This window comes from Neodiprion pinetum, chromosome 6, assembly GCF_021155775.2.
Source record: "Neodiprion pinetum isolate iyNeoPine1 chromosome 6, iyNeoPine1.2, whole genome shotgun sequence".
In the NCBI taxonomy this organism is placed as follows: Eukaryota; Metazoa; Arthropoda; class Insecta; order Hymenoptera; family Diprionidae; genus Neodiprion; species Neodiprion pinetum.
In genome coordinates this window covers 21,867,856-21,892,573 of record NC_060237.1, presented here as the reverse complement: position 1 = coordinate 21,892,573, position 24,718 = coordinate 21,867,856, and the positions used below count along the sequence as shown (strand labels likewise).

At 42.2% G+C, this 24,718-nt stretch overlaps 2 protein-coding genes across 8 annotated transcripts in view; one reads left to right on the top strand and one right to left on the bottom strand.

The window, feature by feature from the left end:
* The window catches only part of LOC124222480 (dynein regulatory complex subunit 5), a 58,139-nt gene that overhangs the window by 388 nt on the left and 33,033 nt on the right, over positions 1–24,718 (bottom strand). For 6 of the 7 annotated variants that reach the window (XM_046633487.2, XM_046633488.2, XM_046633490.2 and 3 more), the window contains one exon: positions 11,921–12,037. The exons of the other annotated variant lie outside the window; for it this stretch is intronic. In XM_046633487.2, the coding sequence (XP_046489443.1) occupies positions 11,971–12,037 (67 nt within the window). In that variant the 3' untranslated portion in view covers positions 11,921–11,970. Of the gene's footprint in view, positions 1–11,920; positions 12,038–24,718 lie in introns of those variants that run through there. 7 annotated transcript variants of the gene reach the window in all.
* The window catches only part of LOC124222487 (Kv channel-interacting protein 4), a 49,805-nt gene continuing 29,516 nt past the window's right edge, over positions 4,430–24,718 (top strand). Inside the window, exon 1 of the mRNA XM_046633504.2 lies at positions 4,430–6,078. Within this exon, the coding sequence (XP_046489460.1) occupies positions 5,914–6,078 (165 nt within the window). The 5' untranslated portion in view covers positions 4,430–5,913. The remainder of the gene's footprint in view (positions 6,079–24,718) is intronic.

Genomic DNA, 24,718 nt, shown 5'->3' with positions numbered 1-24,718 from the left:
TTGACTACAAAAAATTGTGTATCGTTTATTAGTGAATCTTCATCGCGGGGCAGAAACCGGACTTACCAAAGATGATGAACTTTGTAAAGTAAACTCACGCATGAAAGAAGATATAAAAAAAATTAAACAGGAGTGCAGAGAAGTTTGTCAGCTGATCTGTGATCTCTTACTGGAATGATTAATTTTTATATATTCTATCAAGACTTTATTATCAAAATGCTTTATTAACGTGTCTAAAATGATGAAAAAACCTGCACTTTCGGTGCTTTCCGATCAAATTTACGTACGAGGGAGACAGAGAACAGCAAATTTTTTAATCGATCTCTGGAAGAAAAAAATTGGATATGGATCGATTTAGTTCACCTTCCTCCCATATTCTTGCGGGTTACGTTGGATTGGAGTTCAGGTGTGGATGTCGACTACACAATACCTATACGAAAACTGAGCTACGCGCAATATTGATGTTTCTCCTCATCAATAATCATTGAAAGATGAGTCACGAATGTCAGTACCTGCGGTATCGGGTACGGTGGTTGGCTTTCAGCGGGTAATCAATTACTTGTTAACGAATATTATTATCGAAAATTATTGTCAAGTGTCCAAGTTACAGGTATGGTATCGTAAAACATTGGCGCGTATAAATAGATATCAGGATGGTTTTCGACCAGCTTGAAAATCATCATTACTCGCGGTTGAGTACCTGCACGTACCAAAGTATGTTGTTCGTATTACATGTCGCCTCATGACGTGTTAAGTGAAATCTATCTTGTTAGTGTTACCCGAACCCCTAGATATGCGGTCTTACATTGGTTTGTTATGTTAACTGGATTTCACGCCACATGAGCGGATCTAACTTAATTTGTAGGATCCTCTTAGAAGATGATGATGAACAAGCAGGTGGATGTATATTACAGACAGTTGTCGGATGCTGGATTACTTATTATACGGTTGGAATCATCAATTAATCGACGAAACTGTGCAGCGTGAGTGGTCGTTAATCCCCTGAATCTATAATATTGGGCGGATTATAAGAACCTGTTGCCAATTAGAGAGAGGAAGAAAAAATTGAGTACCCACTTACATCAAATACCTCTACAATAAAAGGTATAGAAAATCTATCCTATACCCAAGTAGACTACCGGGATATATGTATAATTCACAGGATGTTCGACTGACGCGATGATCGATAAGCATCGCATGAATTATGTAATGCAGTTTAACTACCCAACCGCAGTGAGCCGCGATGAATGTTTCCACGAACTCGGAACGTAGTAAGAAATTAGAAATGTCTGCAGTATACAAGGGTATAGGAAATCACGCAGGTATCTATTCATAAGTAGAACATTCAGACTTTGAGAAGCTACAACCGCCATTACCGCAGCATCCACATTAGAATGTACATCATAAGCTTCATTTCGTGTCTCGACTTCAAGTTCCAGCAACGGAATTCTCGCTGCAGATAATATTTCTATCGCTTGATCTTCGTATCTTCGGACTATAGCGGAGTTGTTAGATCGTTCTGTGACGATTCTATAACAATATTCCAGCCCGAATTTGAAATCCCCTGTACTCCTGAATATATGCATGCTTCCGTTTCTCCTCGACCCATCGCAATGTCTCATTAAATTGCTTTCTCCTATCGCCCTATCTCCCCTCGCTCGGCCCGAAGCTGACTTCTAGTGAAAAACGGTCGACAGAGCTCTCGCAATCTTCGAAATGGTTCGAAATATCTCCGCTGGCCTCGGAGTTTACACGTGTCGTGAACAAATCCCATTCACTATACTCACGTGAAACGGGAAGTGCTATGGAAATTTAAGTACGTCGCACTCTAAACGAAGAGTCTCGGCTGTAGAAGTCGCAACTGATTAGTTAGTACTGACCGGTTTTTGGACAAACCTTTTGAAATCTTGAAACATGGTAAGCTGCAGCTGTGTATGATTCGAAATAATTAATCCTCTACTAACCAACCACGGCAAAGACCGCAAATCTGGGATGAAAAGTTAAATCTGGGGGTGAAACCGGTGCGTATAAAACCAAATGTGTTAGCATTGATTGGGCGTAACAACATTTGGATTACTACAATTAGCGATCCACCATTCGTTACAAGGTAGAGCTTTCTAATGAATTTTTTACACCCCGTAACTATGACTCGAGCCTTGAGGTTTGTACACGCCCTCTCCCAAAAACTACAGAGTCTGTATACCAGGCATCCAGCACTATTGTATAACCCGGATGCTTTCGACGCGGTGATTAATCACCGTTATGCATATAGGCTTTTAATACCCGGCGTCAATAATGATTTTTTTTTATCGGATTAAATTAATTTCTCGCTGAACAGCCTGCGCAGCTCGCACTCTGAACTTATAAATTTTAATATCGGGGTGGATTTTCTAATTTTCATAACCCACTCCCGCAGGTTGCAGACGACAAAGTAATCGCTAGTCGCACTTATTCAATCAAGTTCATTCAAATTCTTTTCCGTGTTTTTATTTTTTTCGTTCCCTTTCCAAATCCAAGGTACCATTTTCTCCTTATACAAAAGACGCTGGCCTTAGGGGTTTTCAATTTCGCAAGAGATATTCATCCACGACGGAGGTCGGATATAAGGTACAGGGTTCGAAACACAACGGCGTCCCTTAGGCAGCCGTGCTTAGTGAAGAAGAGCTTTTTCCCCCCTTCACAACCCGTATTGTTGACCCTGCTGACGAGGCTGGTCGAAACAGCGAGCTGCGAGAACGGCTCTCTAAAGTTGAAGGTTTTTGTCGTATTAAGAGACCGAGATCGAGAGACGCGGAATCTCGCTGTATATTATTAATATAATATAATGTATTGATCATTGGCGAGCGTAGAGCGTTGAAATCGCACAAGTTATTTTTATCGCCCACATATATCTATACGGCAACTTTCGCGCTACCAGTTTTACGACGACTGAAAACGAACGCTTTCAGCAAAGACTTATACTCGCGAAAGCGAATTTGGTTTCGGGACAAATAACTCAGGATAAACGAACTATCAGGAGACCTCGGCGGGATTCGGGATCGGGGGAGGCACGCCTGCTCCCGTAGGATAGATCCGCCACCCCGACTCTGTGTTTCGGGGTGTTTTGGCTGCTTGGACCGAGGAGGGCGCGTCGATATGCCGCTCCGTGTTCCTTTGGTCCTGGGGGATTGGTGCGGGTGGAAAAGTTAACTTTTCCGCATCCCGTAGAACGAGATTTAACCGCGATTGGATACTCGTCCGTGAATAAGAGGGTCCGTCAACTATTTCGAATTTTCGCACCCCCTGAAACTCGGACGTACCTACCTACGCGCAAGCTCGTGATTTTTACGCCCGGATGAGTAAGGAGTTTGCGAAATTCTCCATGAGAAATCCCCTACTTTGTCGAGCTTCTTGTTTATCGAAACACGCGTAATTTGGGATGGATTTTTCAGACTCAATTACCACGCGATCAGGAGTCGATTATTTCGCTTCAATACTTCTTTTTAGATATGTTTGGTGAAATTATAAGGGACATTGTTACGTGAGAATAATGTAGAATACAATGTGTAATAAAAGTAGAGAAAGAGCTTTTTAAATGAAAAAAAGTTTGTATCGTCAAGAATCCAATTAACCAAATCCAAGTGATTAATGTTGAGTGACCAAAAGTCTAGCAAAGTAGCCACCGCTGCGTAAACACGATTACTGTGTCATTTTAAATATAATTTCAAGGCTCTCACGTGACTCTTTCATCTCAAGGTAAATATCCGAGGACCCAAAGTATATAAATATATAATACATATATACGGACAAATGTTCATATGTTCCAGCGACGAATGTGTCGAGCTTTTAAAGTTTGTATCATCAACGGAAATGAATTTCATTACCACGCGTCTATATAGGTTCTGCGGGTTCTGCGCAAACTGATCGATTGATCGCAGACTTGTTTCAATTGTAGCTTCGAGCAATCGATCGATCGATTAACCGGTAAAACAATAAATAAAACCGTGATACGATTGATCGATGAATCTCAGAGGCCCACGTGTGAACGTATTCTCGACGGTATAAAAACCAACCAGACGAATCAATAATTGAAAACGCATCCGATCGGATCCCCTCGTCCCCCGTAAGGCAGGGATGAATGAGACGTGCAAGGTCGTCGATAGACGATAAACTGGTCGCGTGAGAATCGCGTTTCCAAGTATCAGAGAAAAGTGCTCGTTCCGCGCGATCCGATCCGGATCGCGGCTGCTCTTGACTGGAGGCTGCGGGCCGGACGGAGCGCGGGTGCCAAGGCGACGGGAACACAGGGCTATAATTCGGCTAGGTAGGAAGACGGGGCTCGGCGCTCCGACGCTCCGGCGCTGGGTAGGGCGTCGAGGCGATCGAGGCGTCCGCGCGAGGTGCCCCGCGAGCCGTCGTGGTGGGGAAAAGCGTCGCGACGCGCAACCCGGGCAGCCAGTGTCGTGCCCGACGCGTACCTTACTCCTCGATACCGGGCCCGGTACTCGGAAATCACATGGCCGAGGGACTGACTGCCGATGTCACTCGCGCCGAGTGATAGCAGGTGAACGGCGAGGTCGTCGGCGACCCGGGACTCGCGATTTAAAGATTTTTTAAAAACCCGCCGAGCACTCGAAAGGAGGTGCGACGAAAAAGCTCGCGCGTTGCGTCGACCGTTCGCAGTCACGTTGCGCTCCGTGTGTGACGGTCGTGTTTCGGTAGTGCAGCCTCGAACTGGTCGGACCCCCGGACGCAAGCGAAAAAGCCCCGTCAAACGGGGGGATGAAATCTTTCGCAGAGACTAGTTCGTTAAATTTTTTACGCTTCTCGTCTGATTTTAGTCATTGAGGATAAATCCGAAGTGGAGGACGTACGGAGTGACAGCTTTCAGCCGTACAGTGACGTTTTCAACCGTATCGTGATCCGAGCTGTGTATTCTCAAAGTTTCACAGCCACTGAACTACGGACCAAAGAACGACACGCCCACAAATATTGTTATCTAAAATTTAGGGCTCGATTATTTTTAATCAAAAATCCCACAATCAAGCTGCACGTTCAATAAGCTAGCCAAGAGTTCTGCAACTGCTCGGATAAGATTACCTTGACTTTAATTGATCTCTGTAATCAGTGGCTACAAGTTATGGATTATGCACAGCGTGGAAAGAGATTGGTTAAAATTTTCGAAGCAATCGGAGCTGTGGCAAATATCCAAGGATTGTGTTAAGGGTGCGGCGTAAATAGACGGATAAAATTTGACACCCGAAGGAGATAAAAAAAAAAAAGGTGAGAAAAGTTTGCAGAGCGAGAGACCGAGGAGAGGCGATAAACCGAAAGAAGGTACAATTCACCAGGCGATTGGGCAGCTGGGTGACAGTTCGCTGGCGCGGAAGTGAAAACAAATGAACATCGCGTGTCTGCGTGGCTACCTTGAGTCTACCTTATTGTTTGCAAACCTCTCTGGCAAATCTATCGGAGTCTAGGTATTCTAGACTCGAGTAGCTATCGTCGAATTTATCGCAGTACTATTAAGGTAACGAATGGGTACTTTGAAGAAGAATACCATCAAGCCGCGTGCTTCGGGACTTTACGACAACTCCTCCATACAGATACACGTGTCCGTTTCGCGAAGGCAATCAAGGTACGCGAACGCCCTTGACAAAGCTGACACCTTGACTGTTTAAAGAATTTTAACGAACCGATCTGATGTGCCACTTCGGTTATCCCAATTGCGACAGAGGTGAAGAATCACAGCAATTGAACAGTGATCGTCGACGCTTCGACAAATCTTAAGCTCGGTTTGTGGATCAAAGACCGGCAGCTGCGATCTCGTGATTCGTTTCCCGGCTGCGATCTCTCCTCAAGTTCAAACCATGTCGAGAGGATCGTTGGTGCCTTGAGGAGGATCGACGGAGGTGTAACGTCGACGAAGAGAACATGGCCACACCGCCAGACTCGCCTGGACCGGAAGAGGCGCTCTTCGAATTCGAAAGCACGCGAGCCAGGCAGCCAACGACGAGGCCGGTCGCCCTGGAGGAGCTTCTTCGTCAGACGAAATTCACCAGGCAGGAAATACGCGTCATGTATCGCGGATTCAAGCAGGTAATTGCACGCACTTCGGACGTCCCGAAGAAGGTCTTCCCCCTCCGCGTAAGAATCTCGAGTAGTTGACGCGTAATTTCGCCGCCTAGGTTCAACCGGGGATCTAATTCGAGGGAGAAGACGTCGCGAGATTAATAGAACGGCCGGACGCCGTCATGTCCGCGTGTTTGCCGTACGACGGCGTATAGACTGAAAGCCGGTGTCCCTTCCTCTGCTTCGGGTGTCCTCTGTCCACCGAGTACAGGGGATACCGAAACTGAAACAAACCATCACCGCTTGGTAGAATAACGGGACACTTAAGACTGATTTACGACGGTTTAATTCGTGTTGCTGGTGGGAGACTGCGGTTTTTCATAGTCGTACTTAACGCTCAGGGTAGGCTAGGCCAGTGGTAAATATTGACTCGGGGAGAACTTTTCTACCAACGATAAAACTCGGAGACCGAGTGTGAAATTCCACCGGCTAATGTAATCGCTAATTTTAATGCTGCATCGATCTTTTTTTTTTTTTCTAGCCTTTATTCTTTCCTCCGAATGATCTGCACTTTTCATTGACAACGCTGTACCCGATGAAAAAATCCCAGGCTTCTAACCGAGAATCGCTTCACCCAGTATGAAATTTCAAAACACATCTTATTTATAATAAGAGGAAATAAGGAAGCGAGTCTGCTCGCAGCTTTCGTTACAAGAGAGACGACGAGCACTGATAAGTGTAGTCGGAAATCTCACAGCGGAATTTTCATGCAGTATTCGGATAGGTACATGGATGAATTTTCGCAGGCTCACCTTAGGTCGCTTCTCAGCCGACGACTGATTTTCAACACGATTTTCGTTCAGAGAGGAAACGGCGAGCCAGAGAGTGGCGGCCTGTCGTCGCTTGGCACGTTTCCCTAATTCGTACCGGAATCACGTGGAAGCATGCGGACATGAAAGAAATATTCTCTTTTCATTTGTCGCGACATGTCGCCGGTGAGAAAAGTATGCGTATAAATTTAAAGCTCAATCACTACCGTTCCTGCTTTTCAATTTCCATCGAACGGTCCCTTAAGGTGAAAGCTTTCGACGACGCGACTATTACTCAAGCCTACTATTACTCTACTTTGGTTTTCTCACGAGTCGTCGTCCGTTTCGTATACGTCCGTTGATGTTTTCCCCTCTGTCTGGATCTGATCCTCCGTCATTTCGTGTATAATCGTATTCGAAAGGTCTTACGAGGTATACAAATGCGATTCTATTCCAAGCGACCATCGCACAAAGCACTCTCTACTCAGAGAGTTGGGCGAACGATGTATTTCACTGTTACATTTACACGGTTGAAATACGACGTAAAGAAGCAGAAAGAACCCCAGGTGTGCAATACACAGTGTATTCCGGGACAGCGGTAGCCAACTTCAGACTCTTTTATCCGCACCGACACACAGCCGCGAAGTATGTACTCTCAATGAACTCGGAGTGTAAATCATCCGATGGTAGCCGCAAAAAAGTCCGCGGTTCTGTTGACGCCCCTCTCGAAGTTTTGCAGAAATTGACCGAGCCAGATTTCGTTAAGACGAAGCGCACCCGGTACTCTCGCTACAATATCTGTCGTCCAACCCTTATCGCAGGGTTCCGGTTAAGTATCCCCCAGACTTGTGGATAGTATCCAGTGTGCCGTTATGTGTCATTCTCTTTTTCCACCGTTGACACTCTTTGGCTTTTGTATTACACCTATACACCTTTTTTTATTTCGCATCTTACTTCAAGGCTCTCGACGATCCTGAAAACGGACGATATTCAAAGACCTCGCGCCATTAAACGTGCGGAATATAAAAGTTGACAAGAATGAAAAGTTATACCGAGCAGTTATGATCTCGTCCTCTATGCTCGCGTATAAAGCTGCACGCTTGAGATTTCCCACTCCTCGATGTCGTCTCGGAAGCTGAGACGAAGTTTCACTGCAGAAATAATAAAAGTATCTTGGATCTTCGATGTGGTAACCGAATGGAACATCGTGAGGAATGATGAATCGGTGGGTTTATTGAGAACGGGGAGAAAAATTTCCATCTTCGTTTAGCGCAATGTTTATGAAAATAGCTTTCCCAGTGGTAGTGAACGATGATGAATGGTTCTAACGTTTCCCAAACAGCGGAGACTTTGTACCTACCACAAGATCACAAAGACCCAGCTGCGATCAGTCTGTTTCCGAATTCGCGACAGCTGATTACAAACCGAGAGAGGCTCGAATCAATAAATTTTTCACGCATCGCCTTTCTGAAATAAGGCGCAGTTTCGGTAGCGTTGTGGAAACACATATGTGACTTTGAGTAATTGCCCTGGGATTACGCCGCTTGGATCGACCAGTACGCGAAAATTCGGTATTCAATTTGGCTCCCCTGCTTAATATACACTCTTGTTTACGAATGAATAATTCAATCCGTTCATCTGCATTTTCAAACTCAAAAACGACGCTCGACGAAGATACCAGTGACTATACATAGGTATAATAACAAGCCGAGACGTTCTCGGCGATCCTCGAGGTCCTGGAAGCACTTTGCAGGAAATATTACGAAATTTACAGCTCCTTGGAACAGCACGGAAATACCTGCCCTTAAATTATACCTTGGTATTGAAAATGTCTCGCATATCTGTGTCTTTACTTCGTGTTTCTTTAGTCGACAGATTCTTTGAATTCCTTTTGTTCAAAGCTATAATCAAGCAACTATTATTTTGATGTATACCCTGAGAATGACTTGAATTTTATTTAACAACTGTTATGAATTAAATTGTACAACTGGGTTGTGTAATTTGCATTGAATAAATATTTTCTGACATTTTATCTATATATATATCTATATATATATATATATTTTTCCTTTAGTCGCGAACTGAATTATCGCGAAAAGTAATTATGCAGCGTAAAATACTGAACGAAAATTGACCTTTAAATTATTCTCATTCATCTGCTATGCCGGCTAGCGTATAAGCAAGGTGTGGATACTCGGGGTCTCAACCCCGATCAAAACTGGGGGTTCGGTAATGTTTATGGCTGGGTGAGTTTCCGAGTTTAGTTTACGAACGGCAGGTGAAGGGTTCGCATAAGTTTCAATTCGGTGTAATAGAATATATGGCCATATCCTCAACTGTGATCAAAATTTTACAAACGTGTTGAGGCTGATTTATGAGAAGTTTGGGAGGACAAAATTCGATATAAAAGGTGAACACACAGTCTTAACGCGATTGATTTGAGAATTAGAATCAGCTCAATTCGCCGTGCTACATTATTGGATTGCTTATCGTTGAAATGAATATTGGCAGAGCCGTCGATACACGACAATAAGATTCTGTGCGTTAGAATCGATTGAAAATAGGGTCGTAAGTGGATAAATTGGCTCCGTTTAGAGCTGAAATTTCATAGGATAATAGACCCGGATGAGGGGTTTACAGCAAATCCAGCTAGACGTAAATCGCAGTGTCCAACTTTTATCACGCGATTACCAAAGCCGTTGAAATTGAGAACGTACAGTTTCAGTGTTCAGCCGCTATTTCAAGGGGATAGATACAAATCCCAATTGTAACTGCGGGAAATAATCCAAGAATCAGAGCTTGCGAAAAATAATCACTTCACTTTTCACAGATTGATTCGATGAAAAATCTTCGAAATTCCTCAATATCAATCATCTGTTTCGTAATCTGATGTCAATCTAGTTTCCCGCCAGTTGAAGCGTCGATCGACTTGTTTGAACAATCATAGTCAAGGAGATGAAAGATTCAGCAACGATTGATCTGATTTATTGCGAAAACTGTTTCTACATCGACCGGTGCATCAACATATCAACGAGAGGCGAAGATTTACGAAATCTGACAGCATCATTGGGGAGCTGGAAAAACTGCGTTGCTCAGAATAATTCGCTGTTGAATGTACAATTAATGGCAAAGAATGATCCGTAGTTATGAATATTTTCGCAATTATAAAAGATTCGTAAGTTTCGTACTGACGAATATCCAGTACAGAAGACTCCTTGATCGAATCGATCGAAAATCTCGCACAATCCATGCGATTTACTGTAATATACAGCAATGTTAATCTCGAATAAATAACTCTACTCTAGCCGTTATACAAATAACGGTTGCAAATAAATAACGAATTCACGTGTCCCGCTCGTTCGCGATGATGGAAAAGTAATGTTAAATTCGGCGTAAGACCGCAGTGACGGGCATCCGTCGTATGGCATGGAAACTCTTTTCAACAAGTTAATAAATTGACCGAGAGCTCCTAATAAATTACCCGCTTGTCAAACGAACTTTACAAATCGGGGTCGCCTTCGCGGCCTGACGAAACCGCGCTCCTTGAGTCTAAAACTTTCGGCTTCGGTCACAAGTGCTAGAAAAAACAGAAACCCAAGTAAAAATTGGCATGGAGACGGTCTCTCCTTCTCGCTCTAACCTTCTCTCCTTCTTGCTCTACCTTGTCGACTTAAATGTACAAGTAGCGACTTCGGAACGTCCGTTGCTGACGGATAAGTTCGTATGATGGATTACTTCGTCTATCTTTCTCTAGTTCGTTATTAACTCGGCGAACTCCATCCTCTCCTTCTCTCTTTCTCTCTCCAGCACTCGTTTTTGCTCTCATTCACTCGTTCCTTCTGCATTCATCTCTGCGTAGAGAGAGAGAGAGAGAGAGAGAGCGAGAAAATGACGAAAAAACCCACTTCGAATTACCGAATCGACGGAGGCTTCGATCTTTCAGAGATTAAGTGGAGAAAGCTGAAATAAAAAATGAAGTCTATGGGAAAAATTCAAAATCGTATATCCAGTCTTTGATGTGATCGATCGCAACGAGAATAGCTAATATCTGCAGCACAGCGATCTTGCTGGTAGAAACGAGGGAAGAGTACATAGTCGAGTCTATTCATAATGAATATTATAAATATCGTCGACATGTCGATATAAAAAGTACCTGCGCGTGGCCAGATTTCTTTTCAGTTGCGTATTTTTTCTTTCGTCATAAATTCATCGATTAGTATGTAACGCATGTTACGTAATGTAGGATTGCATATTGCATTGGAGTAAAATATTTGGAAAAGATCTATAAATTCCGTCTAATAAAATAGAATACAAAAAGCTTTTGACCGTAATTGGAGGGAATGATAGTAAAAATTGTACGAACGAACTCCAGCGAGGTACCTAAATCAATAAGAGGTATGTACAAGAGACTTGTGCCAAAAAGAGAGAAAAATAATTAAATTAAGGCAAGAGCGAAAAATAGATAAGCTTCTCGGACGGGATAAGGTCGAGAAAAACAACGACTGAGAACTTGGATGAAAGACAAACCGACACAAAGAACGTAGACTCAAGTTTACGGTTAATCCTTTAAATTATGTAGGATCTCTTTCTTTCGGCGAAACGAGTTTCATACCCCCGGTGGTTTCAACAGAGAGAAAATAATAACTATACGAGGGAGACGTGGAGGGATTATGATTAAAACGAGAAAAGTAGCCACGTGCGCTTGAACAAACGAGCGGTTTGTTAAAAGGGAAAAAAGAAAACAAAATCATAAGTCGTAAGTATCGACACCGTTTTCCAGAGGTTCAAGTTCACCTCTGGTGAGTACATGGTGAATTTTAACTCCTTTTCACGTATGAATTTTCGCGAGTCCTGCAGATGCCACGCGACCAAAGCTCGAAGTGACGAGTAGAGAAAAAAGGGCAGAAAAATAAAAAAAATAAAAAATTGGAGGAAAAGGGAAGAACAAAAAAATACGCCGGACCGTTTACGTTGTAATTCTTAATTTACGGCAAAGCTCAGGATGTGGTCTGCAAGGCAGAATGGCCAGGCTGTTATACAACGAGCACCTCACGTCTCCAGCGAACGCCGGGCGTCAAGCCGCTTATTATCTTTTAACTGAAGAATCCCCTCAGAGATCTTGAAGATTCAAAACGCTTTCACGGCGTGAAAAGCGGTTATGCGTCTGTAGCTGATACCTACGGAGGAAAAAGAACTCGTTTACATTAGTTTATATAGTTTTTACCCCGTACGCTAATTGTACTGGAAGGAAATAAGTTTCAGTGCTGGTGTAGAGACGGAAAAAAGATTTGTCATACGAGTTTGAATTTTCCAAGTCTAAATAACAGGCTTGGTAAATTGGGAAGTCCTCTTTGCATTCAATTTGCAAAATCCTTGTTATTACAGTCAGAATTTTTGTTCTGACAGCTAGTATTCTCCCTATCTCCATATTAATTTAATACGAAAATTTGCTGGTCCGTCGAATTATTTTTTGCACAGTATTAGGATCGTTTGCAATGTACGGTATAGATGCTCGAATTTCGTTCCTCCAATGGGCTGAAGTATCTCGAAAGAAGTGAAAATAAAGGAAGCGAAAATCTTGGGCTCAAATCTCAATCCTAAGTACAGCTGCCACGAAGCCGTTAAATTTTCTCATTCGCAGAATAAACGGGACTTTATGGTACATCGTGATTAATTTTATGTTTTTTCATATCTCTAAAATCTTCATTGATCATCTTGGACTACACGTGTAGGTTAAAATTTTACCAAGTTTCAGCTTTTTCCACCCCTTTATCCGCGACTTTTCACTACAGTGAAACTCCCTTCGGTGAAAATTGTTGGTTGTTAGTTGAAGATAAACAGACGCGCGGCGTGTTCGGCTAGCTTGCGATGTACTTTTGTGGAAATTTCCACAAAACCGCGATTAAAGTCATACCCACAGCATTCCGACATCCGACCAACAACCTCCTCTTAGAATTCCTCGAAGTTGGTGTAGCTGCCCTCTGGTCCGAGCCGCGAGTAGCTCCGTGTGTTCTAAATTACACAAGATCTTTTCCGTGTGAGTTCCAACAAACGAACGATAATTGTTATACTCGCTTTTCGACTGTGCACAGGAGTCGAAAATTTACCAACGAAATTAAACTCGCCACTACACGCGGTGCGGCTTTTCCGTGAAAAAGACTCGCCAGTCTCGTAACCAGACGTATGAATATTCAGACGAACCACGCGATTTCCATGTTGGATATAAATTAGCCGAAGGCACAGGCATACTCGATGCAGCTTGTAGATACGAGGGAAAACTCGCGTGTCCGTGAAATTCCGAGATCAACATTGAAAAACTCTCTCAATACGAGAAAAAATAAAAAACAAAAAAAAAAAAAAATACCGGCCCACTCTTAGCGAATCGCAAAACAATATCAGCTATCACGACTCAGCGTGTTGTATTCCCCAGGGATATTACAGGGCTGAGTGAACATTGGAACATAACAGACAGTGCCAAACCGGCCGTAAGAATTTCGGCAGTAAAACCCTGATGGGCAGTTTTTGGTTCAATTTTCCGCCGTTTGGATAGCCGGATTTGTATTTATCTTTTGCCCTGTATACTTAATGTGTTGTATATGTAGGTTTGAAAATAATGCAGCGTATTATACCGTCGAGAGAAAATACGAATTCCAAGAGCAATGGCTGCTGAATTCCATTCCTGCACACTCGTGCATTCGAAATGTGAATTTCAGACGATGGAATCTACCCCCATTATTTCTATCATCGTTCAGAGATCACCTCGGTGGCAGAAGCGTCATTTTTACTCAGAATTTATGACCCAGTTCATAAATCTCGTTCGCTCGAGGCTTCCGCCTTATGGAAAGCGAGTGTCGTATCAGGCCGGATGATGAGATTGAAAAGCGGGGAAAAATACAACGCTGCAAACGTTGATGTGAAACACGGTTGATCATCCGCGTCGCTCTGTCTCTCTGATTCGCGGTGTAGGTACCTACGTTCAAGGTGCAGCGGATTAATTTACTCGTAGCTGGTAGATATAGGAAAGAAAGAGAAAGAGAAAGAGAGAGAGAGAGGGAGAGGGAGAGAGGGAGAGGGAGAGAGGAAAAACCTAGACTGGTGGCGAATAAAAAAATTAAATAAATTTTAGAGAGGCATCTCGCACCGGCTGCAGAGTACTTCCTTTGAAATTTTATACACACTGCAGCTGCTAATTACGGACTAATTACCCGTTTAAACTTTCAAATACCAACGGTGATGAAGAATTTTTTTTTTATACGATTTACCGGAGCAACGTGTATCAGTCTGTTTCAGATCAGAGCAATACACGTTATCCTTATATTTTATTTTTTCGCTGCAACAATTAAGTGTAAACGTTAGTTTCTACCGAAATAAGAATCCTCCCGAAGTATAGGATCTTCAGCTCAAGTCTGAGGATTGTCTCAATTCATGTAACTCTTTCTCATTTAAATGACGTATACATATAGTAATGCAATGAAAATATTATACTAATTTCAGTTTCTCCGCGGGATTTTCATAATAATTCTGTACAAGCACGGTTTGTCGGTTGGACTGCAGGCTTCATTTTTATCCAAGTAAGGCGATATTTCTATTCGTAGACTCTGGAAGCTGGAATATTGGCTTTAGTTCACCATCTTGCTCAAAGGGTACCAAAATATTACTGATTTTGCTCATATCTGGTTTCTCGTTGCTCCAATTCCATTATATTTACACGATTACATCCACATGAAACCGTATTCGCGATTTTGATCAGCGAATATAGGGATGTTCTCAGGATGCGAGAGTGATCTGCGTGTCAGGCGCTGTAACGGTATTTTCTATCACAAGAAATGTTTAGTTCATTTGTAATCATTCATTCGTCTATTCATTCATTCGCAAGAATAAAATACGCCTTTCCTACGCGTAAAGTTTGATTTTAAAATTTAATTCGATAATTTTTATTCGTAGTCAGATCTTACTTTTCTTTATTGCTGTCCAAGTACGCTCGATAGTTTTTCGGTGAAAAAATGGGTAGATATTTCAATGACAGATTTTTTCAAGCCATTTTGCCACGTTTTCGTTACAAAGACTTCATTTTCGTAGATGTCTTTTCACTTTTGACTCTTATAAACTTGTTAAACCTGTTATGTTTCCATTTACAGTTTTAGCTTATCTTATCTCGACTCTTCGGTGTGAATTCGACTGCTTTTCTCATTTTTATTTACGCATTAGACGCGTTACTTGAACCGTTACAGCACGTCGCGAGTCAAAGGGAATCAGGCGAAAGCCGGCCTCGCGGTATTGAAAAATTGCGAATTTTCCTCCGCGTCAATATCTCTCTTCCCCCTTACGCAGGGGGAACTTCCCTCAGCGAACAAACCCATCTACCCCACAGGATGACAAGTCCCCTTTGCACTCACTCTGGTTACATATTTAGAGCGAGCGCTTGTCGATGGGTGCAGAGTGCGGCGGATACGAGAGAATGAGCAGGAATCCCATCGATGTAAAACGGAGTGGATTGCGCGGGAGGGTTGCAAGAGTATTTTTTTCTTTTTTTCTTTTTTTTTTTTTGTTAAAAATTTATGATGCGCCGGTGAAATGGATGCACGGCGGAAGCATTCTTCCCCTCAACTTTTCAACATTCCTGTACCCATCGGTGGGCTGTAAATGTTCCCGAACGTCTGTAGTCGTGACTGTTTTAAAATTGTTTAGCAGTCGAATGGCTTGATTGATTCCGGAATATTACGGGCGATAGTCTCGACTACCCGGGCGACAATATGCCGTAGCCTGCTCAATAACTTACGCGATTTCACGGCGGCGTCGATAATGGCTGAAAGCGATCGGGCGTTCGGGGAGAGAAATTGCGGCACGGTCTTATAGGTGTCTGGGTTATACCTCTATATCGCGGATGAGTTACGACAACGCTACGTCTCCCCGAATGCAGTGTCGCCGAGGACATGTTTTCGAGCCCTTGGATGGGAAACGTTCCTGATCGATAAGGCAAACACAGAGGCCGAACGCTATTGTCGCGGTAATATTGGAAGTTTGAAAAATTTCGGGGAGGAAAGGAGGAAACGTCGGGAAATAACACGAGCACAATTAATCGGATCGGAATCATTGGGATCGGATTCATCTTGCGTGCAGGTTCTGATAGTCTGATGGAAGGGCAAAGTTGTTCGACTATCGTCATCGATCTCGTCGAACCCATAGTTAGTCAATGTCTGGAGCCGAGAGTCTCGAGGATTGAGGGCAGATAGAAAAACCAAGAAGTAACGAAGAAGCAGGAGCAGCAAAAACAAGAGTAAGATGTATGATAAGAAAATAAAAAAAAAAACACACGGGTTGCCGAAATGACCGCGAGATGTACGAATGTGGGAAAAATACCAGGGGGTGTTCAGTGCTGATTGGAATAAGTGCAGGACTGAACGACCCCATTTTAGAAGTATATAAAGAATGAACCCTTTCTCTGCAATCACTGAGACTAAATTTAACGCTTTGCCGGAGAATCCAGTTCAAGGTAGGGCAACGAGACTGAGGTTTTTGGCATTTTAATGCCGTCGACAAACCGAGGTCGCTGAAAGACTACTATTATCCGGCCATTAGTGACCCAACCTTAAAAGCCGGGACTGTAAGAATAATGTCTCGCTTTGTGTACCCTTACTTCGAAAACCAGAAGCGACGCTGTTACGAGTCTTAAGTGCGGATCAGGACATACCAAAGATCGTCGAACTTCCGGTCAGGAATGAATGGTGAGAGAAAACCTGGCGTTTATTCGATCCTTTGACGGTGACATAAGAAACAGGACATGAGAAAGATCGTTTCATGTGATAACTCGACTTGCACTCGAATGTTTTTCGGCACACAGTATTTGTGGGAATTCTGTGACTGTAGGGCTGACCGATCCGATGAAATATGAACGATGAGGTTATTCCTGTACTGCGTGCGAGATGGAACCCTTTACTATTAATGGCTGCTCGGCAGCACGCGGTATTTTTCTTTTATTACCAATATAATTCGTGTTTATAGTCATTTTGATTACTATAATACACACATATACGCCCCTCCGTCATTTATTGATTTATTTATTTATTTATTTCATACCGGATTCCTCCCTCTCCCATAAATTTCAATCAACATATAATATACCATGAAATTTCCTTACGCTCTCGCCATTCGAAATCTGAGCTTATTTTTAAAACGAAACAGAGGCAGGATAAGATAAAACGCTTTGTCAAACGTTCGTCCCTTCGAGTCGTGAAATATTAATCTCTCCTTTTAATTAACAGCTTGCCTCGGCTTGGCCGCCTTACAGTCGACGCCCCGTTATCAACGTGTACAATTTCGGCAGTTATCACCTGCCGGGCGAGTGTTATTCGCACTTCGTGCCAATTACGCATTCAATGAGATAAAGTGAAAAGAGTAAAGACGTGCAATAATCGGGAAGCCAATGTCTTCGCCTACTTCATTTATTTCCTATTAATGCTCGTCGCACTTTCAGCGTGCCGGAATCACTTCGAATCAATTTTATCATTGCATCACGGCGCGGCGGCGATCTCATCCAACTCGTTAACAATTGATATCGACAAGCTGCAGTGGTTACACGTATGTACACGTATGTACAGAGATTGCACGAAATCTCCTTCAACAACTTTTTGGCACGGTCTCAATGCCGCACGGACCATTACAAGGCGCATTCAATACACCAGACAACAAACGCCATTGTTGAATAGTAGGTACGTAGTTGCAGGGTGCAGTGTGCATGCAGGCATGCATGCGTCCGTGTTCCTTCCGTGCAACGCTGTGATGTATGATAACCACCTGAATAAAATAGTGTGCAAGCACACAAAGTCGCCGCCGGGCAGCTCGGCAAAGCGAAAGAAGAAACGGAATAAAAATCTCGCGACCCTTGCTATTCCAGCATCGGACACGACGCGGGAATTGAAACTTCGCCTTTAAGGGAATGAGACTTTCCTCGAAACGAGTCACGTGTCGATTTGACTACGAGCCAAATATACACATGCATCGGAAACAAAGCAATATAGATACATCCATTCGATAAAGTAACGATATTAAAAAAATAAAATAATAAAGACACTGAAGATGGCGGCCATGGTTATCAGTAATTTTCGTGCAGGTCGAACGAATCGCCGTTCGTCCGTTTTAACTCTAAATGAATTATTTTTTACCGTTTTACTCGTTTATACGCATCAAAGATTAATAATAATTCGCCAAGGAAATCTTGTTAATATAATTTCAGAGTGTACAAGTAGAAAGATAATGCTTTGGGTAAAGTTTCGTGCTGAAATCTTTGGACCAACTTAGATAACAAGAACGAAGACAACCTAAGCAGCGGCTTACGTTTGCGAATTGTTGAAATTTGCAGGGACAATTCTATTCAATACTCGGTTTTCATTTCTTGTAACACGCGATTTCCATCGCGTTAATAGACCATTGCCTCGCTTTTAACAATATTCGGAATAAAAAAAGAACACTCTGAGTATGAAAATTGGCGAACATTGCGCCAATTCAAATATAATATATATGGATCGAATATAAGAATCCCTAAAAAAAGTTACAAGCTTATGATGAAGATTGTAGGAATGTATAGATACCGAAGTTCGCACCAACTCACTTTCTGCAACCAACGATAAACTCCATGAAAGATTGGCCCAGATCTTGATAGTACGAGTGAAAATTCAACCTTCTTTATTGAAGAAACAAAAAAAAAAATGGAAAAATACTGCATCTGTATTTTTAAATTGTACAATCTGCAACTGCGAAGAGATGGAGGAACAAGGAGAGAGAGAGAGAGTGTGTGTGTCGGGAAAATGATGATCTATTTTTAGCAATACCTGGATACACACTCTCCATGCACTACCGAACAACTCTGCTGCGTTCGCTCGGCGTATTTGTATCACTGCGATCAGTTGTACTCCGTGCTTTTAAAGCTTTCATCAGTCCCACAGTTTTTGGCTTACATACATCTCTGTCCCCCGAAATATGTTTGCGCAACGATAACGCTTCGTATTTCCGTATTTATTCTCTGAAATCACGTGGTGCGTGTAATATTGCAAATATTTTTGTAATTGCTTCGTTTGGTTTAACAGTAAGTATGTAGTATACACTCTTTATTCAATAAAATATTTATCCAATTGCGTAAGAACCATTCAATCACCGCGCGGTTATAATTTTAGGAATTCGATTGATACGCGTGATCTTGGACGATTAAAAGGGACTTGTCCAATTTTGAATCAGTTTTCAGACCTTCAGCTTTCATTTTTGCAACACAACGTGGCGTACGAATGAATCGTTGTTCCTTGAAAATCTTGACAAGGCTGAAACTCCTCTGCGAGTCACAAATTTCGTATTGATCGCGCATTGACAGTAAACATGTAAGGGTACCAATGCTCGTTCGGAAAAATGCGATTCAACTTTATTACCGTTTATTCGGTATAATATTAACAGTAAACGTGCCGCGTCAGGTTCCTTCAGAGATAATCTGCAACCGGACGAATCGCGGAGGATAATATTTCCGGGCTATCTGTACAGCGGTTCGCCCGCGCCGTTAATATTTACGAGCGGCCCTTTCCGCTATCAATGTTTATACCCGTGCCACGCACATTTCCTATTCTAGGCTTGTACGGTAATAAGCAGGGCTGATAGCGGCCAAGTGTTGTTTATAGAACAAGAAGATTCGAAGCGTATTTCGATGAAGCGTATTTCCTCGGTCGGATATAAAATGAATTGAAAATTAACAACAACATACATTTTTGGCAGTTAAAGAGAAAGCTTTTGTCGTCGAAACTGGTTCCTACGAAGCGCGGACGCAACGCCAAATCTGCAAACTGAAGACAAGCGAAATTAGCGGGAATTATTTCCACGACTAATCGAGCGACGTGCAAATTTTCTGAGACACTGAAATAGATCCCGACGACATCGTACAGTTTCGGTTAGTAACCCCGAACCGAATGGTGTTGTACATTATAACCCAAGCTATGCGTTCATCGCGTTACAACTTCCATCGCAACAGAAAATTGTGTCCAGCTCTTGGAATCCTCGCGTAAGTTTCGCTCCTTAAGAAACCAAGGAACGAATGCCGAACGACGTTGAAGAAATGCTTGTTTTATAGATATATAAAACGAAAGCCGTATAGGGTTGGGATTGATCATCGATCGTCAGTGGAATCGGGTATTTGGTACTCTGGAATTACCGCTTGTTTGGAACCAACACGGATTCCGAACCTTCTACAGAGCTGCGGTAACACATCTGGGATAAATGTTGTTCCTGAAATGAGCAATTCGATCAATTATTCCTGAGGACTAAGTAGGGACCGCTGGCAAGGGTTGGCCATACCAGTCATTGCACCATGGTATGCCAGTCAGTGTGTTAGGGTGTTTCGTTTGGAAGTAAGACTACGTCGTGTCGCCCCTGCCTGAAAAACTTGTTGCGAATAGCAAATAGGAGTGAAGCAAAAATTATCCTCGTTGAAGGATATTTCTTTATTCCAATCCTTGAGTATCCTTCTAGGAGGGCCAAGTTTTACCACTTAAATTACGCTAGGGTGATGTTTCTTTAATTTTTTTTTACTGTTAATATTCACCAGTCAGATTTATTAACGACGCAGACGAAGTCGATGGTTTAGTAATCGAAAACGTTTGAAGATAAATTTTTACGTGAAATGACATAACTTTTAAGCCGTTTAAGTTACACTAACTTGTCTCTAGAGATATTTTTACGGAAAATTGAATTGACTTGAAATTTTTTGCATCGTTCTCTGTTTTAAAGTCGACGGATTAGCTAACGAAAATGTTTGAAGTTAAAGTTTTACAAAAAATTGACTTTCGAGTCGAGGTTTATAAGTTTTAAACCATTTCAGTAATAACGGATTGCAGGATTCCGTTCAAAGAATTCTTTTGCCTAGAATATGACTCTCTAGAATATGCTTCCAGGATCAAGTCTGTGTCATTTAATACAGCTAAGTGGCAAAAATTGGAAAAAAAGAGATTAATCTTCTAAAATTGGATTTGAGAAACATTTTTTGTTCTTGCTACTTACAAGTTTTTCAGGTGAAAGTGTAAAAAAAGCAAGGTTACTTCCAAACGAAACAAAGTCTAGTATGCGTGCAGACCGACGTGAGTCTGTCTGGAATTGCGCCGCGGTTTTTTCAGTACTTGAATGAAGCAGAAAAAAAGGAAAGGTGTTTAAAAGTGAGGTGGAGAAGTAATTAAACCTCGTAAACTTTAGCGAAAGTGTGTTTGTGTTGCGTTTCCTTCGTAAAGCTTAGCGCAGGTTGAGCGATCGATTTGCGTGGAATTAAAAAAGTTTCTCTTTCGAAAATGAAATCATAGCTCAACGGTCTCTAAACTCGTGCCATACGACCGTAATATTTACGAGGGATCGGCGGTATTCAGACGTGGAGAAAGGACAGCTAAGACGAAGAATTAAAACCGAGAAACAATGGTAAATCGTAACCACCGCCTCTGCGAATAGGAACGAAAAACGAGCAAGAGTTTAGAAACGGCGAGAATAGACGGCAACAAAGGCTCGCCTCGCTCTCTGCAGCCATGGCGGCAAAGTTAACGCTTAAATGTAGGTATCCAGGGATGATAGAGGGTCCGGAGAGGATCACGCTGCCTGCGCTCTTGATCCCTTAAAATAAAGCATTTCGCATTAGCGCGGCGTTTTTACTTTCACGACAAAGTAAAAAGTTTCATCGGTTTGCAAAAATGGTTAAAAATAATATTGCATGAAATTCAACGAAATATTTCAATTCTAGGAATCAGGCGTAGAAAAAGAAAAGAAAAAAATTCGGTAACGTTTGTCAAATATTGCCGTAAAATACGTCGGAAGAAGTGTTTTTTTCGATTCAAAGAGACGTAAATTTACTTTGACTTACAAATTGTCTTTATGCTTACTTTTTCGTTGAACCGAATAATGAGATTTCTTTGAATCGGGAAAACTGTTCAATTTCGCCACATTTGATCTAGCTGGCTAAACCTTTCTCCGCGTGTTTTCAGCCTAATTAGTTTGAATCTTAGAAAATCATTACAGCCGGGTGAAACGTTTGCAAATCTTTGAAAAACAATTGCAATTTTCCTCAAGCTATTCGACATCTCTGCAGCAAGAATGTTAAACTCGAGATGAAACAGAAATCAACGAGTGGTCCTCGGCTCGTAATTCTGTACCCTCTTAATTTTCCCGGTGAAGATGTGTTTGAAATTCGGCACGTTTTTCAGATATTGTAGAGTGTCTGCACGCACGTGACGTAAAGAACGAAGGGTAAGAAGAAATTCCTCGCAAGGATAGGTGGTGGTACAAAAACGTGCGAAGAGCAGAGGAGAGGAGAATAACCGTGAAAGAAAAATACGCTCCCTTCGGTGGAACGGGGACAAAGTAGATGGGTAATTAAAAAAAGCGAGGGTGGTGAGGGGGGCGAAAAGCACACGCAGGGTTCTCGCCGAGGAGACGGGACAGCGTAGAAATTAAAGGATCTCGCCAAGGGCGCGACGCGGAACTTGAAATGAGAGATATCCCGTTCAAGGAAACGTACGGACGACTTTTCCAGACCTGCACGGTGAGTTCTTTTCTTCCACGGCAAGCCTCCCACGAGGGCTCTTGACCAGAGACTTTGCGATGAGCGCCGTCTTTCGACGCCCTCGGTTCGTTTGCCTGCATTTTCACCTTACTCTACACTCGAGTACGTATTCTACATGTATAGGTACACGTGTTGGTGGGTACATACGGGTTATCACGTGCTAACGAGCCCAGAGAGAGAGAGAAAGAGAGAGAGAGAGAGAGAGGGAGACAGTTAAAGAGTAGACGGGGACGGCATTGATTTTTTTGAATTATATTTTCTCTTTTTCATTCGCTTATTCGATGTACATTGCAGTTTTTCATCTCTTCTGCACGTGTCGTAAGATTTCGCGTGTCTAATGGTATAAAGATGTGAGCGCCAAACGGCGTGTAAATATATTTTTCGCGGCATTCCATACGAGAAGCACTCAATACCCATATCTACATTAAAATTAGCCAGAAAAATAAATAAAGGTAGAAGGCCTTATGTTTGCTGGATACGCCCATTCAGCACCGGAATATATTTTTATTTACCACATTTGTAAATGGTATAAGGTTATTTTTTCCGTAAACAATGCAAAAACCTTCGAAACATTAGAATTTTTAGCGATTTCGGGAAGAATGTTTCAAGTTTTTTTATTCTCTCAAAAAATCGTATCGAACGTAACGGTTTAAGGTGGCATCCGTCAATATTTTTTTTCTTGTAAACGCTTTGAAAACCTTTGAAGTGTAAGGATTCGTAGATCTCGGAAAGAGTGTTTGAAATTACTTATTTTCTCAAAAAATAATATCAAACGTACCATGTGTGTCAAGATAGCATGCGGGCACATGCGACCTTACACCATTAGGGAACGTGATTATTTTTCATGGAGTTCGTGATGAAAGGGCGTGACCGTCGGTACTTACGATCTTTTACCGTTGATTGATCCATTTTTCAATTTCAACGTTTTGGAATATGCCCTCATGTTTTTCGCGTGAATACAAAGGTGGAAAAAAATACGGCTCTTTACCTCTACGCGTGGTAAAAGATCGTATAATGGGGTACATATCATTATACCATTAGACACGCGATATTATAACTCTCGTAAATTCCGTCTTTTCTAATTCCGTTAATTTAAACCCGTTAATTAATTGCGTAATTGAGTGTGTGGATCGAGTTGATTTCTTTTCAACGATAAATTCACCGTCCCATCTTCCGATCGACGATATTAATTATTCGATAAATACCTGCAGAAAAACGACGAAAGCTGGCTTGCTAATATGATTTTTACTTCTCATTTTCTGAGTAAATTCGGGATGAGAAAATATTACACGAATTGATTCGAAGACGCCGTGAGCAGCTGATACAATAAGAGCGGGATTAAGATTGAAAAATTAGCCTCGTTCGGCATGATAATTTCTCTGTGGAGCGTTTCATCGGGCTTTCCGCGGCGGATATTAATAACGTGCCACGGCCTCCGCAAATCAGAGAACTCGACCACCTGTTTATATCCAGGGCTCCGGTTCGTCTGCCACTGCTGCTGTACAATTTGACCTCACCGCATGATAATTTTCTCCGGGAATAATTATCGATCGAAATTACCGTTGTTCTTTGCAAATTCGTTTATCTGTGGAAAAATTCGAACTCGAAGCAGGGCTGGAGAGGAGGGAATGTTTAAGTAAAAAAAGTGATGGATATTAGCGTCTCTCCCGATCTGTTTCCCCTTTTAATTTATTAATAACAAGATTTCGGGTTAGCTTTGCAATCGAGGTCGTAACGATTTCAGGTACAAATTCGAGAGGACTCCGCCTCTATCGATCAAAACTGCAGACCTTCTCATTGAAAACTTTCCTCGATGTGATTAATTGTTTAATCAGAGTTTTTCGATAAGCCGAGAAAACTTTCGCACAACTTTGAACAAATAGGAGACACCGTGGAGACCGTGACCACTGAGAAAATCCGTCAAAAATAATCCTCCAAAAGTTAATCAAACTTAACCGCAAAAGCCACCGACTCGATGACTTAGCTGGATTTAACTGTGTGCGCGAATGAAACTTTGTCGTCTTTATTTTTCAAAAGTCGTCCACATGCTCCTTTGAATTAACGATAATGATATAACGATATCGCAGAAACGAAACTGGAATTAATAAATTGGCAATTGTTTCCTCGCTGCTAAATAAAGATAAGAAAGTAAATATCCGGACATTTAGATCAATGTCAAGATATACGATCGATTCGGGTTTATTTCCGCGGTTTCGATTCAAAGATAAAGAAGAAAACGGCACAGATGCCGCGAGGCCGGCTCTTGAGTAAGAACAATAAATAATAC